Below are 18076 nucleotides of genomic sequence, written 5' to 3'. Positions count from 1 at the left end.
ACTGCAAGCGGCGCCAGACACTGCAAGCGGCGCCAGACACTGCAAGCGGCGCCAGACACTGCAAGCGGCGCCAGACACTGCAAGCGGCGCCAGACACTGCAAGCGGCGCCAGACACATCTCTGTACAACTGCAGCAAAAAGGAAAGCCAGAAATCAATGTCAGTCCTCACTACGAGCCCAACCCACCAGCCGCTTGCTGAACAGGAGCGCGGTGCTGCTGCCGCTGGACACCGCCCACTTGGAGAAATAGACAACGTGCTCCAGCTGCTTTGAGAAACAGTCAACCTCGCTCTGCTGCTTCAGGAGCTTCATCCTCCGCTCCTTGGCCAAAGCCTGAAAAAGAAGCAAAAAATGTCAGATGTGGGAAAACGTAACCGAACAATCACTGGAAGAGTGCAGCTCTGGAGTATAATACTGGATAAGCAATGTAATGTACACAGTGACTGCAGCAGCAGAATAGTGAGTGCAGCTCTGGAGTATAATACAGGAGGTAACTCAGGATCAGTAATGTAATGTATGTACACAGTGACTGCACCAGCAGAATAGTGAGTGCAGCTCTGGAGTATAATACAGGAGGTAACTCAGGATCAGTAATGTAATGTATGTACACAGTGACTGCACCAGCAGAATAGTGAGTGCAGTTCTGGAGTATAATACAGGAGGTAACTCAGGATCAGTAATATAATGTATGTACACAGTGACTGCACCAGCAGAATAGTGAGTGCAGCTCTGGAGTATAATATAGGAGGTAACTCAGGATCAGTAATGTAATGTATATACACAGTGACTGCAGCAGCAGAATAGTGAGTGCAGCTCTGGAGTATAATACAGGAGGTAACTCAGGATCAGTAATGTAATGTATATACACAGTGACTGCAGCAGCAGAATAGTGAGTGCAGCTCTGGAGTATAATACAGGAGGTAACTCAGGATCAGTAATGTAATGTATATACACAGTGACTGCAGCAGCAGAATAGTGAGTGCAGCTCTGGAGTATAATACAGGAGGTAACTCAGGATCAGTAATGTATGTACACAGTGACTGCACCAGCAGAATAGTGAGTGCAGCTCTGGAGTATAATACAGGAGGTAACTCAGGATCAGTAATGTAATGTATATACACAGTGACTGCAGCAGCAGAATAGTGAGTGCAGCTCTGGAGTATAATACAGGAGGTAACTCAGGATCAGTAATGTAATGTATATACACAGTGACTGCAGCAGCAGAATAGTGAGTGCAGCTCTGGAGTATAATACAGGAGGTAACTCAGGATCAGTAATGTAATGTATATACACAGTGACTGCAGCAGCAGAATAGTGAGTGCAGCTCTGGAGTATAATACAGGAGGTAACTCAGGATCAGTAATGTAATGTATATACACAGTGACTGCAGCAGCAGAATAGTGAGTGCAGCTCTGAAGTATAATGCGGCGGGGGACGCTGTTACCTCCAGCTGGTGGAGCAGGGCTTTTCCTTGCTTATTGATCTCCACCATCAGGGTAAATATGGCCACCTTGATGTCTTGCTCCACCTGCTTCTGGTTCTGATTTACTTCCAGGATTCTGGAAAAGAAAAGAAACCCCCTCGTGTGAGGCCGGAGCCGCAGGAAGATGTCAGCGCTGAAATATCATCCAATTATATGGAGAGCGGAGGATGGGAACATTCACTATGGAGACCGCAATGCAGCAACAGGAGAGGTGACCGCGGGGAAGACGATGGCCTGACCCTGCACTGTACAACCAGGTGTGGCCCCCGCGTCACCGGAGCCACCACACCCGGCACCTGCATCACCGGTACTGCTACCCCCGGCGTCACCCGCACCACCACACCCGGCCCGTGTCACCGGTGCCACTAACCCCAGCGTCACCCCGTACCACACCTAGTCCCCGCGCCACCCATTCCATCACACCCAGAACCCGCGTCACCGGTGCCACTACCCCCGGCTTTACCTGTACCACCACCCCTGGCCCCCGCGTCACTGGCTTCACCTATACCACCACACCCAACCCCCGCGTCACCAGTGCTACTCCTTCACGGCCCCCGCGTCACCATCCCCAACCCCCGAGTCATCAGTGCCATCCCCTTCTGGCCCCCCGTCAACTGGTGCCACCACAACCACCCCCGCCCAGTTCAACCGATGGAAATCTCATCCCCGCGCCCCACGTCTACTGATGCAAACCCCCAACCTCCACCTCCCCCACATTAACAGATGCCTCCCCTACCCCCTCTACGTCCGCAGTGGGACCCCCGCCCTCCAGTAACGCACCTGCTCTGGATCTGGTCGCCGGTGAACTTGATGCTCTTGTTCCGGTCCATCAGTTTGGTGATCAGGGAGTCGATGATCCCTTTCTGGCTCTGGAAAGCTTCTTCTATAAACTGGTACCTGCGGGAGACACCGAACACCCAGCGCTGATCACCTCAAATAGAGCAGCATCTGCCCTGACATAACCCCAGCTCCGATGCTCCTGCAGTGTAAAGCATGGCGGCCGCGCTCACCTGTGCTCCTGCAGTGTAAAGCATGGCGGCCGCGCTCACCTGTGCTCCTGCAGTGTAAAGCATGGCGGCCGCGCTCACCTGTGCTCCTGCAGTGTAAAGCATGGCGGCCGCGCTCACCTGTGCTCCTGCAGTGTAAAGCATGGCGGCCGCGCTCACCTGTGCTCCTGCAGTGTAAAGCATGGCGGCCGCGCTCACCTGTGCTCCTGCAGTGTAAAGCATGGCGGCCGCGCTCACCTGTGCTCCTGCAGTGTAAAGCATGGTGGCCGCGCTCACCTGTGCTCCTGCAGTGTAAAGCATGGCGGCCGCTCTCACCTGTGCTCCTTGTGCTCCTGCAGTGTAAAGCATGGCGGCCGCGCTCACCTGTGCTCCTGCAGTGTAAAGCATGGCGGCCGCGCTCACCTGTGCTCCTGCAGTGTAAAGCATGGCGGCCGCGCTCACCTGTGCTCCTGCAGTGTAAAGCATGGCGGGCGCGCTCACCTGTGCTCCTGCAGTGTAAAGCATGGTGGCCGCGCTCACCTGTGCTCCTGCAGTGTAAAGCATGGTGGCCGCGCTCACCTGTGCTCCTGCAGTGTAAAACATGGTGGCCGCGCTCACCTGTGCTCCTTGTGCTCCTGCAGCTGGCAGTCCCGGCAGGTCAGCGTGTCGCAGGTCTCGCAGTACAGCTTCAGCTGCTCTTTCTTGTGGAACGGGCAGAAGACGGGGCGCTGACTGTTCGCTCCAACCGCTGGGGGGGGGGGGGGTAAAAAAAATAAATGTAAAAATAAATAAATTTGAGACTGTGTAGAGATGAGCCGCGACCACCCCCCCCCCCGGCCGAGGGGCAGCACTTACCATGCGGCACTTCCTCCTTCTGCCGGACTGTGTGGTCCTTGGTGAACTTCACCCTCTGATGCGCCTGCACGCAGTTCTTACACAGCCACTCCACGCACTCCACGCAGAAGCCACGCGCCTCCGCATTGTCCTCACAGCTCGTACAGACCTGCTGCAGGGGGAACAGCGTGAGGGGTCTCTGCACCCGCGAGCTCCAAACACGGGCAGAAGGCGGAATGGCTGAGATTAAAGGTTCCAGAGGACTGATTCCCCCCGACCAGCGCAGGCCCCAGGGAACGGACCCCAACGACCAGCACAGGCCCCAGGGAACGGATCCCCCCCGACCAGCGCAGGCCCCAGGGAACGGACCCCCCCCGACCAGCGCAGGCCCCAGGGAACGGACCCCCCCGACCAGCGCAGGCCCCAGAGGATGGACCCCCCCCCCCATCGCCCCCCCCCCCACCCGACCAGCGCAGGCCCCAGGGAACGGACCCCAACGACCAGCGCAGGCCCCAGGGAATGGACCCCCCCCCCCGACCAGCGCAGGCCCCAGGGAACGCACACACCCCCCCCCCCCCCGACCAGTAACATCACTGATCCTGAGGTTTTCACCGGACAACCTCTAAGTGTGGGCGGCCAAAGATGGAGGCGCCTCTGCATGTGGATGACTTGTGGCCGTGGAGCCAGGGGACCTGCCACAGCTGTGGTGTCGTTACAGTGTGACTCACCTGACTGGGTTTCTCCACGGTGCTGCTCGGGACCTCGGTGGCATCTCGCACAAAGAAGTTCTCGATGACGTCCCTCTCGGCACATTCCTGGTTGCACATGGGACACCGGATGATTCCCACTGCAAGAGACAAGGCAGGAGGTCAGAGGGCGTGAGCGACGCCAACTATCCGCTCCGGGGAAAGCTGGGTACAGACAAGGTAGGAGGTCAGAGGGCGTGAGCGACGCCACCTATCCGCTCCGGGGAAAGCTGGGTACAGACAAGGTAGGAGGTCAGAGGGCGTGAGCGACGCCACCTATCCGCTCCGGGGAAAGCTGGGTACAGACAAAGCAGGAGGTCAGAGGGCGTGAGCGACGCCACCTATCAGCTCCGGGGAAAGCTGGGTACAGACAAGGCAGGAGGTCAGAGGGCGTGAGCGACGCAGCTTATCAGCTCCGGGGAAAGCTGGGTACAGACAAAGCAGGAGGTCAGAGGGCGTGAGCGGTGCAGCTTATCAGCAGAGGATTAGAGGGAGAGCCAGAGGAGTCCAGCGGGAAAGGGAAGAGGCAGAGAGGGAGAGCCAGAGGAGTCCAGCGGGAAAAGGGAAGAGGCAGAGAGAGAGAGAGCCAGAGGAGTCCAGCGGGAAAAGGGAAGAGGCAGAGAGAGAGAGAGCCAGAGGAGTCCAGCGGGAAAGGGAAGAGGCGTAGAGGGAGAGCCAGAGGAGGCCAGCGGGAAAGGGAAGAGGCGTAGAGGGAGAGCCAGAGGAGTCCAGCGGGAAAGGGAAGAGGCAGAGAGGGAGAGCCAGAGGAGTCCAGCGGGAAAAGGAAGAGGCAGAGAGGGAGAGCCAGAGGAGTCCAGCGGGAAAAAGGGAAGAGGCGTAGAGGGAGAGCCAGAGGAGTCCAGCGGGAAAGGCAAGAGGCAGAGAGGGAGAGCCAGAGGAGTCCAGCGGGAAAAGGGAAGAGGCAGAGAGGGAAGAGCCAGAGGAGTCCGGTGGGGGGGAAGAGGCAGAGAGGGAAGAGCCAGAGGAGTCCGGTGGGAAAAGGGAAGAGGCAGAGAGGGAAGAGCCAGAGGAGTCCGGTGGGAAAAGGGAAGAGGCAGAGAGGGAAGAGCCAGAGGAGTCCGGTGGGAAAAGGGAAGAGGCAGAGAGGGAAGAGCCAGAGGAGTCCAGTGGGAAAAGGGAAGAGGCAGAGAGGGAGAGCCAGAGGAGTCCGGTGGGAGAAGAGGGGATTCTGGGGTTTGGTAAGTTTCTGATGGGGGAAAAAAAGGGGGTATAAAAGGGCAGGAGTCTAGCAGGAAAGAGGAGGTGCGTAATGGGAAAGTTAGTGGGGAAGGTGGGGTAATTGGACGGGTCATCCAGAAGAGTCCAGCAGGGGGTGAAGGGTTTATCAAAAGGACAGATGATTCCAGTAGCGGGTGAAGATAAGAGGAATAGTTATAGGAGTGCAGCGGGTGCAGGACAGACAGATTTCAGGGTCCGGGATGGGGGGGGTGGGGGCAATTTTCAATTGGCATTAAATATTTTACGAAATGGTTTTATTTCAGGAAACAAACAAGGACAGTAATCACCACCCCCCGCCCCACCAGTCCTGCACGACCGGTAAAGCTAAACGAGCAGAACCTCAGGTGCTCCGCCCGTGCGAGTCAGCTGCTCCGCCCGCATGACGTCACATCGTAAACATGAGGACGCAAGTCACCGGGACTAGGAGCCGCTGGCGCCATGGGAGAAACACCGGCACAAGGAGCCGCTGGCGCCATGGGAGAAACACCGGCACAAGGAGCCATCAGCGCCATGGGAGAAACACCGGCACAAGAAGCCATCAGCGCCATGGGAGAAACACCGGCACAAGGAGCCATCAGCGCCATGGGAGAAACACCGGCACAAGGAGCCATCAGCGCCATGGGAGAAACACCGGCACAAGGCGCCATCAGCGCTATGGGACAAACACCGGCACAAGGAGCCATCAGCGACATGGGAGAAACACCGGCACAAGGCGCCATCAGCGATATGGGAGAAACACCGGCACAAGGAGCCATCAGCGCCATGGGAGAAACACCGGCACAAGGAGCCATCAGCGCCATGGGAGAAACACCGGCACAAGGAGCCATCAGCGCCATGGGAGAAACACCGGCACAAGGAGCCATCAGCGCCATGGGAGAAACACCGGCACAAGGAGTCATCAGCGCCATGGGAGAAACACCGGCACAAGGAGCCATCAGCGACATGGGAGAAACACCGGCACAAGGAGCAATCAGCGACATGGGAGAAACACCGGCACAAGGAGCCATCAGCGACATGGGAGAAACACCGGCACAAGGAGCCATCAGCGCCATGGGAGAAACACCGGCACAAGGAGCCATCAGCGCCATGGGAGAAACACCGGCACAAGGAGCCATCAGCGCCATGGGAGAAACACCGGCACAAGGAGCCATCAGCGCCATGGGAGAAACACCGGCACAAGGAGCCATCAGCGCCATGGGAGAAACACCGGCACAAGGAGTCATCAGCGCCATGGGAGAAACACCGGCACAAGGAGCCATCAGCGCCATGGGAGGAGCCGCCGGCAGAATGAGATGCCGGTGCCATTAGAGGAGCTGCAATGAGGCAGGATTCTCCTCACATCCAGAGCTGCATGTACTCACCTGATGTGACCCGTGTGGTCTACAGCGCCATAAGAATGTCTCAACACACCCATCAGCTCCTCCAGAATGACATCCATCACCTATAGGTGGCACTGGGGGGGGGGGGTGCCCTACTGGTAGAGAGCACTTTCCATATTGCCCTGGAGCATTGCTTGTATGACTCAGTCCATCAGAACCACCCAAGAACTCCGCTGGGAAGACGGAAGCCGCCGCCGAATGAGGAGAGGACAAAAACTGAGCCGCAGCCGCCCAACGAGGAGAGAGCAAAGACGGAGGAGCCGCAGCCGCCCAACGAGGAGAGAGCAAAGACGGAGGAGCCGCAGCCGCCCAACGAGGCGAGGGCAAAGACTGAGCCGCAGCCGGCAAACGAGGCGAGGGCAAAGACGGAGGAGCCGCAGCCGGCAAACGAGGCGAGGGCAAAGACGGAGGAGCCGCAGCCGCCCAACGAGGCGAGGGCAAAGACGGAGGAGCCGCAGCCGCCCAACGAGGAGAGGGCAAAGACGGAGGAGCCGCAGCCGCCCAACGAGGAGAGAGCAAAGATGGAGGAGCCGCAGCTGCCGAACAAGGAAAGGGCAAAGACAGACGCCCAACGAGGTGAGGGCAAAGACGGAGGAGACACAGCCGCCCAACGAGGCGAGGGCAAAGACGGAGGAGACACAGCCGCCCAACGAGGCGAGGGGAAAGACGGAGGGGAGCCGCCCAACGAGGAGAGGGCAAAGACATCACTATGAAACAAAAAAGAGGGAAAGAGATACCACTGCCAAATATTGAGTGGGAAAAAGAAAACCACCACCGCTGCCAAAGAAGGGGAAGAGACCAGTGGCGTGATGCAGCCACAGATGTGTGTGGGGGAAACAGATCTGAGAATGGAGGGGGTCTTGTCAGGGGTGGGCTGGGAAGGAAGACCACAGAAAGACGTTGTCTTTCCACCACCGCCAAAGAAGGGGAAGGAAAGAGACAACTGGCGTGGTGTGATGCAGCCACAGATGTGTACGGGGGGGGGGGGTGTGAGGAAACAGGTCTGAGAATGGAGGGGTCTTGTTGGGGGTGGGCTGGGAAGGAAGACCCACAATGTCTTTCTGTGGAGAGGTAGCTCTTATCTGCCGTGTCCTGGCTTTTGCTGACTGTTTCCCACCGGATCTTGCCTGTTGTCGTTAGGGCTGTTGCTTCTAGTTACATGAAGTGGACCGTGTTTCGACTCTTCCGGACATTTGTGCCGTCCAGGAAGGTGTCACCAGTTGGCAGTGGACCCTCCCGTCAGCCGTGCAGGTAACTGTGGCCGGGGACACATCAGGACAATCCGGTGAGTCCACAGCACAAGCCACAGGCCAAAAAAGGAGGCAAGAGGGAGCAGCAAAATGTAAGCGCAGCGGACCGGCCGTCACCAACGATGTCGGGGATAAAGCAACTGCACAATCAGGTGATATAGATGCCGGGGACAGAGGGTGGAAATGACGCCATTCACGTGACGCCCCGTGCACGCCAAGTGCAGATCTGCGGGTGGTCATTAGTGTGGGGGGGGGGGGAAATCAAGATTTATTGGGTACAAAGAAAAAGCCTGAACATCTCCGCACCGCACCTGAGCCCCCGCGGCAAACACAGGAGGATAAACCACATCCGTGAGATGCCAAACTGCCAAATCCGGTTCTCAAGATGAGCTGGCACCAAATGTCGCTGATCTGGTTTTATGCCTGTGCCGGGCCATCTGCTCCAAAGAGCCATGCAGAGCGCCCGCCCCCCCCCCGCCCCCCTCGCGCCACCGGAGCCATGCAGAGCGCCCGCCCCCCCCCCCCTCACGCCACCGGAGCCATGCAGAGCGACCGCCCCACCGGAGCCATACAGGGCGCCCGCCCCATCCCTCGCGCCACCGGAGCCATGCAGAGCGCCCGGCCCCCCCTCGCGCCACCGGAGCCATGCAGAGCGCTCGCGCCACCGGAGCCATACAGGGCGCCCGGCCCCCCCCCCCTCGCGCCACCGGAGCCATGCAGAGCGCCCGGCCCCCCCCCCTCGCGCCACCGGAGCCATGCAGAGCGCCCGGCCCCCCCCCCTCGCGCCACCGGAGCCATGCAGAGCGCTCGGTGGATGCAGTTTTGGATGTGACTGGAGCATAAGACCCAACTTTGTGCAATGTTGTGCAAGAAAAATTTTAGTAAGACAAATACGCGCGGTCGGGGGGGATGGGCACCGGTCCCAATCACACGGTCATCGCACAATTACATTTTCCTATCCTTTCCCATTTCCCCCCCTCGCATTGGTCTTAGCCGTGGCGGTCCGATCCATCCACCCTGATCCGGGGGTGCACACGTGTCTAGGAGCTGAGTTTTTCAGCTGTTTGGGCTCCATCATTGCACGGTGCGATCTCTTCCCATCCCAGTCATGTTCCCATTAATAATCCAGTCGTCGCTCTGGAAACCGCTTCAAACTGGTTTCAGCTGGAAGTGGCTGAAAGAAATCCAACCCCCCAGCCTCCCCCGGCTTCACACAGGTCAAACCATTTTCACAGAGAGAGGGGGGAGGAAGGACGGCAGAAAATAAACGGAGAATTCATTAGTCTGAGAATCTAGAGCAGACGTTCCCCGTCCCAAATACAGCAGGACCACAGCCATAAGAATGCCTCATCACACTTTTTTTACTGCACTATTCTAAGTCCTGTTGTGTATAAATACGTGACTCTTCAGATTTTGTGTTATACCATGCCTGATGAAGAGACCTGAGTAGTCTCGAAAGCTTGCAATTATTACCATCTTTTCAGTTAGCCATTAAAAGGTATCAACCACTGAGGACTCTCTGTTCTTTTAAACAATTTTTTTATCTCTACTGGCTAACACGGTACAAAGATATATTTTACTTGTATCATCACACCCCGGCACACACCCATCAGCTCCTCCAGAATGACATCCATCACCTATAGGTGGCACTAGGGGGGGTGCCCTACTGGTAGAGAGCACTTTCCATATTGCCCCTGGAGCATTGCTTGTATGACTCCCTCCATCAGAATCACCCAAGAACTCCGCTGGGAAGACTGAAGCCGCCGCCGCCCAACGAGGAGAGGGCAAAGACGGAGGAGCCCCAGCCGCCCAACGAGGAGAGGGTAAAGACGGAGGAGCCACAGCCGCCCAACGAGGCGAGGGCAAAGACTGAGGAGCCGCAGCCGCCCAACGAGGCGAGGGCAAAGACTGAGGAGCCGCAGCCGCCCAACGAGGCGAGGGCAAAGACTGAGGAGCCGCAGCCGCCCAACGAGGAGAGGGCAAAGACGGAGGAACCGCAGCCGCCAAACAAGGTGAGGGCAAATATGGAGGAGCCACAGCCGCCCAACGAGCAGAGGGCAAAGACGGAGGAGCCGCAGCCGCCCAACGAGGAGAGGGCAAAGACGGAGGAGCCCAGCCGCCCGAGGAGAGGGAAAAGACGGAGGAGCCGCAGCCACCAAACAAGAAGAGGGCAAAGATGGAGAAACCACAGCCGCCCAACGAGGAGAGGGCAAAGACTGAGGAGCCACAGCCGCCCAACGAGGAGAGGGCAAAGACGGAGGAGCCGCAGCCACCAAACAAGAGGGCAAAGACGGAGAAGCCACAGCTGCCCAACGAGGAGAGGGGCAAAGACGGAGGAGCCGCAGCCGCCAAACGAAAAAAGAGGCCAAAAGACATCACTATGAAACAAAAAGGAGGGAAAGACATTGTGGGAGAGGTGGCTCTTATCTGCTGTGTTCCTGGCTCTTGCTGACTGTTTCCCGCAGGCTCTTGCCTGTTGTCGTTAGGGCTGTTGCTAACCGTTACATGAAGTGGACTGTGTTTCGACTCTTCCGGAGACGAGTAGTAGCCGCAGATTGAACGGAAGATGGCCGTGGATCCTCCCTTCAGCCGTGCAAGGCAGGTAACTGTGGCCAGGGACACGTCAGGACAATCCGGTGAGTCCACAGCACAAGCCACAGGCCAAAAAGGAGGCAAGAGGGAACGGCGAAATGTAAGCGCAGCGGACTGGCCGTCACCAACGATACCCCGGAAAAACAGCACAATCAGGTGATATAGACGTTGGGGACAGAGACGCCCTGTGCACACCAAGCGCACCAGATCTGCTGGTTGTCATTAGTAGAGGGGGGATCCACTTGATATTTATTGGGTAATGGAAAAGCCTGAACGTCTCTGCACCGCACCTGAGCCCCTGCGGCGAACACGGGAGGGTAAACCACATCCGTGAGATGCCAAACCGCAAAATCCGGTTCTCAAGATGAGCTGGCACCAAATGTCGCTGATCTGGTTTTATGCATGTGCCGAGCCGTCTGCACCAAGGAGCCACACAGGATGCCCGGCACCCCCTCGCGCCACCGGAGCCATGCAGAGCGCCCCCCCCCCCCCGCGCCACCGGAGCCATGCAGAGCGCCCGGTGGATGTAGCTTTGGATGTGACGGGAGCATAAGACCCAACTTTGTGCAATGTTAAGAAACATTTTAGTAAAACCAATACGCGCGGTCGGGGGGATGGGCACCGGTCCCAATCACAGTCACCGCACAATTACATTTTCTTATTCCTGTTTCCCCCCCATCCCCTTGCATTGGTCTTAGCCGTGGCGGTCCGATCCATCCGCCCTGATCCGGGGGTGCACACGTGTCTAGGAGCTGAGTTTTTGAGCTGTTTGGGCTCGATCATCGCACGGTGCGATCTCTTCCCATCCCAGTCATGTTCCCATTAATAATCCAGTCGTTGCTCTGGAAACCGCTTCAAACTGGTTTCAGCTGGAAGTGGCTGAAAGAAATCCAACCCCCCAGCTTCACACAGGTCAAACCATTCTCATAGAGAGAGGGGGGAGGAAGGACGGCAGAAAATAAAACGTGGAGAATTCATCAGTCTGAGAATCTGGAGCAGACGTTCCCGTCCCAAATATGGCAGGAACACCGCCATAAGAATGTCTCATCACACCCCGGCACACACCCATCAGCTCCTCCAGAATGACATCCATCACCTATAGGTGGCACTAGGGGGGGGTGCCCTACCGGTGGAGAGCACTTTCCATATTGCCCTGGAGAATTGCTTGTATGACTCCCTCCATCAGAACCACCCAAGAACTCCGCTGGGAAGACTGAACAGCCGCTGGACGAAGCGAGGGCAAAGACGGAGGAGCCGCAGCCGCCAAACAAGGCGAGGGCAAAGACGGAGGAACCGCAGCCGCCAAACAAGGAGAGGGCAAATATGGAGGAGCCACAGCCGCCAAACAAGGAGAGGGCAAAGACTGAGGAGCCGCAGCCGCCAAACAAGGAGAGGGCAAAGACTGAGGAGCCGCAGCCGCCAAACAAGGAGAGGGCAAAGACGGAGGAGCCGCAGCTGCTAAACAAGGAGAGGGCAAAGACGGAGCCGCAGCCGCCAAACGAGGAGAGGGCAAAGACGGAGGAGCCGCAGCCGCCCAACGAGGCGAGGGCAAAGACGGAAAAGCCGCAGCCGCCCAACGAGGCGAGGGCAAAGACGGAAAAGCCGCAGCCGCCCAACGAGGCGAGGGCAAAGACGGAAAAGCCGCAGCCGCCCAACGAGGCGAGGGCAAAGATGGAGGAGCCGCAGCTGCCCAACGAGGAGAGGGCAAAGACGGAGGAGCCGCAGCCACCAAACGAGGAGAGGGCAAAGACTGAGGAGCCGCAGCCGCCAAACGAGGATAGGGCAGAGACGGAGGAGCCGCAGCCGCCCAACGAAAAAAAGAGGCCAAAGACATCACTATGAAACAAAAAGGAGGGAAAGACATTGCCATGACATCTATCACTTATAGGTGGCACTAGGGGGGGTGCCCTACTGGTAGAGAGCACTTTCCATATTGCCCCTGGAGCATTGCTTGTATGACTCCCTCCATCAGAACCACCCAAGAACTCCGCTGGGAAGACTGAGGAGCCGTAGCCGCCCAACGAGGCAAGGGCAAAGACTGAGGAGCCACAGCCGCCCAACGAGGCGAGGGCAAAGACGGAGGGGAGCCGGTCAACGAGGAGAGGGCAAAGACATCACTATGAAACAAAAAAAGAGGGAAAGGAGATACCACTGCCAAATATTGGATGGGAAAAAGAAAACCCACCACCGCTGCCAAAGAAGGGGAAGGAAAGAGTCCACTGGCGTGATGCAGCCACAGATGTGTGCGGGGGGGGGGTGAGGAAACAGATCTGAGAATGGATGGGTCTTGTCGGGGGTGGGCTGGGAAGGAAGACCACAGAAAGACGTTGTAGGAGAGGTGGCACTTATCAGCCGTGTCCCTGACTCTTGCTGTTTCCCACCGGCTCTTGCCTGTTGTCGTTAGGGCTGTTGCTTCTAGTTACATGAAGTGGACCGTGTTTCGACTCTTCCGGACATTTCTGCCGTCCAGGAAGGTGTCACCAGTTGGCAGTGGACCCTCCCGTCAGCCGTGCAGGACACATCAGGACAATCCGGTGAGCCCACAGCACAAGCCACAGGCCAAAAAAGGAGGCAAGAGGGAGCAGCAAAATGTAAGCGCAGCGGACCGGCCGTCACCAATGATGTCGGGGATAAAGCAACTGCACAATCAGGTGATATAGATGCCGGGGACAGAGGGTGGAAATGACGCCATTCACGTGACGCCCCGTGCACGCCAAGTGCAGATCTGCGGGTGGTCATTAGTGTGGGGGGGGGGGGGGGGGGGAAATCAAGATTTATTGGGTACAAAGAAAAAGCCTGAACGTCTCCGCACCGCACCTGAGCCCCCGCGGCAAACACAGGAGGATAAACCACATCCGTGAGATGCCAAATCCGGTTCTCAGGATTTCAAGATGAGCTGGCACCAAATGTCGTTGATCTGGTTTTATACCTGTGCCGAGCCGTCTGCACCAAGGACCAATACAGGGCGCCCGGCCCCTCCGCGCCACCGGAGCCATACAGGGTGCCCGGCCCCTCAGCGCCACCGGAGCCATGCAGAGCGCCCAGCCCTCCCACGCGCCACCGAAGCCATGCAGAGCGCCGGGCCCCCCCCCACGCGCCACTGGAGCCATGCAGAGCACCCGGTGGATGTAGCTTTGGATGTGACTGGAGCATAAGACACAACTTTGTGCAATGTTAAGACAAATTTTAGTAAAACCAATACGCGCTGTCGGGGGATGGGCACCGGTCCCAATTACACAGTCACCGGACAATTACATTTTTCTAACCTTTTCCCACCCCCCACCCCCCCCTCGCATTGGTCTTAGCCGTGGCGGTCCGATCCATCCGCCCTGATCCAGGGGTGCACACGTCTCGAGGAGCTGAGTTTTTGAGCTGTTTGGGCTCGATCATCGCACGGTGCGATCTCTTCCCATCCCAGTCATGTTCCCATTAATAATCCAGTCGTCGCTCTGGAAACTGCTTCAAACTGGTTTCAGCTGAAAGAAATCCAACCCCCCAGTCTCCCCCGACTTCAAACAAGTCAAACCATTCTCACAGAGAGAGGGGGGAGGAAGGACGGCAGAAATAAATGTGGAGAATTCATCAGTCTGAGAATCTGGAGCAGACGTTCCCCGTCCCAAATATTGCAGGACCACCGCCATAAGAATGTCTCATCACACCCCGGTACACACCCATCAGCTCCTCCAGAAGGACATCAAGGACATCCATCACCCATAGGTGGCACTAGAGGGGCGCGCACTACCGGTGGAGAGCACTTTCCATATTGCCCCTGGAGCATTGCTTGTATGACTCCCTCCACCAGAACCACCCAAGAACTCCGCTGGGAAGACGGTACAGCCGCCCAACGAGGAGAGGGCAAAGACGGAGGAGCCGCAGCCACCCAACGAGGAGAGGGCAAAGACGGAGGAGCCGCAGCCACCCAACGAGGAGAGGGCAAAGACGGAGGAGCCGCAGCCGCCCAACGAGGAGAGGGCAAAGACGGAGGAGCCGCAGCCGCCCAACGAGGAGAGGGCAAAGACGGAGGAGCCGCAGCCGCCCAACGAGGAGAGGGCAAAGACGGAGGAGCCGCAGCCACCCAACGAGGAGAGGGCAAAGACGGAGGAGCCGCAGCCACCCAACGAGGAGAGGGCAAAGACGGAGGAGCCGCAGCCACCCAACGAGGAGAGGGCAAAGACGGAGGAGCCGCAGCCACCCAACGAGGAGAGGGCAAAGACGGAGGAGCCGCAGCCACCCAACGAGGAGAGGGCAAAGACGGAGGAGCCGCAGCCGCCCAACGAGGAGAGAGCAAAGACTGAGGAGCCGCAGCCGCCCAACGAGGAGAGGGCAAAGACTAAGGAGCCGCAGCCGCCCAACGAAAAAAAGAGGCCAAAGACATCACTATGAAACAAAAAGGAGGGAAAGACATTGTGGGAGAGGTGGCTCTTATCTGCCGTGTCCTGGCTCTTGCTGACTGTTTCCCCCCGGCTCTTGCCTGTTGTCGTTAGGGCTGTTGCTAACCGTTAAATGAAGTGGACTGTGTTTCGACTCTTCTGGACATTTGTGCTGTCCAGGAAGGCGTCACCAGTTGTAGCCGCAGATTGAACGGAAGATGGCCGTGGATCCTCCCTTCAGCCGTGAAAGGCAGGTAACTGTGGCCAGGGACACGTCAGGACAATCCGGTGAGCCCACAGCACAAGCCACAGGCCAAAAAGGAGGCAAGAGGGAACGGCGAAATGTAAGCGCAGCGGACCGGCCGTCGCCAACGATGCCCGGGAAAAACGGCACAATCAGGTGATATAGACGCCGGGGACAGAGACGCCCTGTGCACACCAGATCTGCTGGGGGTCATTAGTGGGGGGGGGGGGGGGGAACCACTTGATATTTATTGGGTAATGGAAAAGCCTGAACGTCTCTGCACCGCACCTGAGCCCCCACGGCGAACACAGGAGGGTAAACCACATCCGTGAGATGCCAAACCGCAAAATCCGGTTCTCAAGATGAGCTGGCACCAAATGTCGCTGATCTGGTTTTATGCCTGTGCCGGGCCATCTGCTCCAAAGAGCCATGCAGAGCGCCCAGCCGCCCGCACCACCAGAGCCATGCAGAGCGCCCCGCCCGCCCGCCCCCCCCCCACCAGAGCCATGCAGTGCCCCCCCCCCCCGCGCCACCGGAGCCATGCAGAGCGCCCGGTGGATGTAGCTTTGGATGTGACTGGAGCATAAGTCCCAACTTTGTGCAATGTTAAGAAAAATTTTAGTAAGACCAATACGCGCGGTCGGGGGATGGGCACCGGTCCCAATCACACAGTCACCACACAATTACATTTTCTTATTCCTATTTCCCCCCCACCCCCTTGCATTGGTCTTAGCCGTGGCGGTCCGATCCATCCGCCCTGATCCAGGGGTGCACACGTGTCTAGGAGCTGAGTTTTTGAGCTGTTTGGGCTCGATCATCGCACGGTGCGATCTCTTCCCATCCCAGTCATGTTCCCATTAATAATCCAGTCGTCGCTCTGGAAACCGCTTTAAACTGGTTTCAGCTGGAAGTGGCTGAAAGAAATCCAACCCCCCAGCTTCACACAGGTCAAACCATTCTCACAGAGAGAGGGGGGAGGAAGGACGGCAGAAAATAAACGGAGAATTCATTAGTCTGAGAATCTGGAGCAGACGTTCCCGTCCCAAATATTGCAGGAACACCGCCATAAGAATGTCTCATCACACCCCGGCACACACCCATCAGCTCCTCCAGAATGACATCCATCACCTATAGGTGGCACTAGGGGGGGTGCCCTACTGGTAGAGAGCACTTTCCATATTGCCCTGAAGCATTGCTTGTATGACTCCCTCCATCAGAACCACCCAAGAACTCCGCTGGGAAGACGGAAGCCGCCGCCCAACGAGGCGAGGGCAAAGACGGAGGAGCCGCAGCCGCCCAACGAGGAGAGGGCAAAGACGGAGGAGCCGCAGCCGCCCAACGAGGCGAGGGCAAAGACGGAGGAGCCGCAGCCGCCCAACGAGGCGAGGGCAAAGACGGGAGGAGCCGCAGCCGCCAAACGAGGAGAGGGCAAAGACGAAGGAGCCGCAGCCGCCCAACGAGGCGAGGGCAAAGACTGAGGAGCCGCAGCCGCCAAACGAGGAGAGGGCAAAGACGGAGGAGCCGCAGCCGCCAAACGAGGAGAGGGCAAAGACGGAGGAGCCGCAGCCGCCAAACGAGGAGAGGGCAAAGACGGAGGAGCCGCAGCCACCCAACGAGGCGAGGGCAAAGACGGAGGAGCCGCAGCCGCCCAACGAGGAGAGGGCAAAGACTGAGGAGCCGCAGCCGCCCAATGAGGAGAGGGCAAAGACGGAGGAGCCGAAGCCGCCCAACGAGGCGAGGGCAAAGACGGAGGAGCCGCAGCCGCCAAACGAAGAGAAGCCAAAGACATCACTATGAAACAAAAAGGAGGGAAAGAGATACCTCTACCAAATAAGGGGTGGGAAAAAGAAACCCACCACCGCCAAAGAAGGGGAAGGAAAGAGACAACCGGCGTGGTGTGATGCAGCCACAGATGTGTACGGGGGGGGGGGGGGGGGGGGTGAGGAAACAGATCTGAGAATGGAGGGGTCTTGTCGGGGGTGGGCTGGGAAGGAAGACCACAGAAAGACATTGTGGGAGAGGTAGCTCTTATCTGCCGTGTCCTGGCTTTTGCTGACTGTTTCCCGCAGGCTCTTGCCTGTTGTCGTTGGGGCTGTTGCTTCCCGTTACATGAAGTGGACTGTGTTTCGACTCTTCTGGACATTTGTGCCGTCCAGGAAGGTGTCACCAGTTGTAGTGGCCGCAGATTGAACGGAAGATGGCCGTGGATCCTCCCTTCAGCCGTGAAAGGCAGGTAACTGTGGCACGTCAGGACAATCCGGTGAGCCTACAGCACAAGCCACAGGCCAAAAAGGAGGCAAGAGGGAACGGCGAAATGTAAGCGCAGCGGACCGGCCGTCACCAACGATGCCCGGGAAGGGCAGAGAGGGAGAGCCAGAGGAGTCCAGCGGGAAAAGGGAAGAGGCAGAGAGGGAGAGCCAGAGGAGTCCAGCGGGAAAAGGAAGGAGGCAGAGAGGGAGAGCCAGAGGAGTCCAGCGGGAAAAGGAAAGAGGCAGAGAGGGAGAGCCAGAGGAGTCCAGCGGGAAAAGGAAAGAGGCAGAGAGGGAGAGCCAGAGGAGTCCAGCGGGAAAGGGAAAGAGGCGTAGAGGGAGAGCCAGAGGAGTCCAGCGGGAAAAGGAACAGGCAGAGAGGGAGAGCCAGAGGAGTCCAGCGGGAAAAGGAAAGAGGCAGAGAGGGAAAGCCAGAGGAGTCCAGCGGGAAAGGGAAGAGGCGTAGAGGGAGAGCCAGAGGAGTCCAGCGGGAAAGGGAAGAGGCGTAGAGGGAGAGCCAGAGGAGTCCAGCGGGAAAAGGGAAGAGGCGAAGAGGGAGAGCCAGAGGAGTCCAGCGGGAAAAGGGAAGAGGAATAGAGGGAGAGCCAGAGGAGTCCAGCGGGAAAGGGAAGAGGCAGAGAGGGAAGAGCCAGAGGAGTCTGGTGGGAAAAAGGGAAGAGGCAGAGAGGGAAGAGCCAGAGGAG

At 58.1% G+C, this 18076-nt stretch overlaps 1 protein-coding gene across 2 annotated transcripts in view; it reads right to left on the bottom strand.

The window, feature by feature from the left end:
- Positions 1 to 18076, bottom strand: part of TRIM24 (tripartite motif containing 24) — a 39393-nt gene that overhangs the window by 11770 nt on the left and 9547 nt on the right. For both annotated transcript variants that reach the window (XM_075343528.1, XM_075343529.1), the window contains exons 2-7: positions 4032 to 4150; positions 3325 to 3475; positions 3088 to 3217; positions 2264 to 2380; positions 1445 to 1559; positions 187 to 333 (exon numbers count right to left, since the gene is read on the bottom strand). In XM_075343528.1, the coding sequence (XP_075199643.1) occupies positions 187 to 333; positions 1445 to 1559; positions 2264 to 2380; positions 3088 to 3217; positions 3325 to 3475; positions 4032 to 4130 (759 nt within the window). In that variant the 5' untranslated portion in view covers positions 4131 to 4150. The remainder of the gene's footprint in view (positions 1 to 186; positions 334 to 1444; positions 1560 to 2263; positions 2381 to 3087; positions 3218 to 3324; positions 3476 to 4031; positions 4151 to 18076) is intronic.

This window comes from Anomaloglossus baeobatrachus, chromosome 4, assembly GCF_048569485.1.
Source record: "Anomaloglossus baeobatrachus isolate aAnoBae1 chromosome 4, aAnoBae1.hap1, whole genome shotgun sequence".
NCBI lineage: Eukaryota > Metazoa > Chordata > Amphibia > Anura > Aromobatidae > Anomaloglossus > Anomaloglossus baeobatrachus.
The sequence above is the reverse complement of the archived record's forward strand: the minus strand, read 5'-3'. Positions and strand labels throughout refer to the sequence as shown.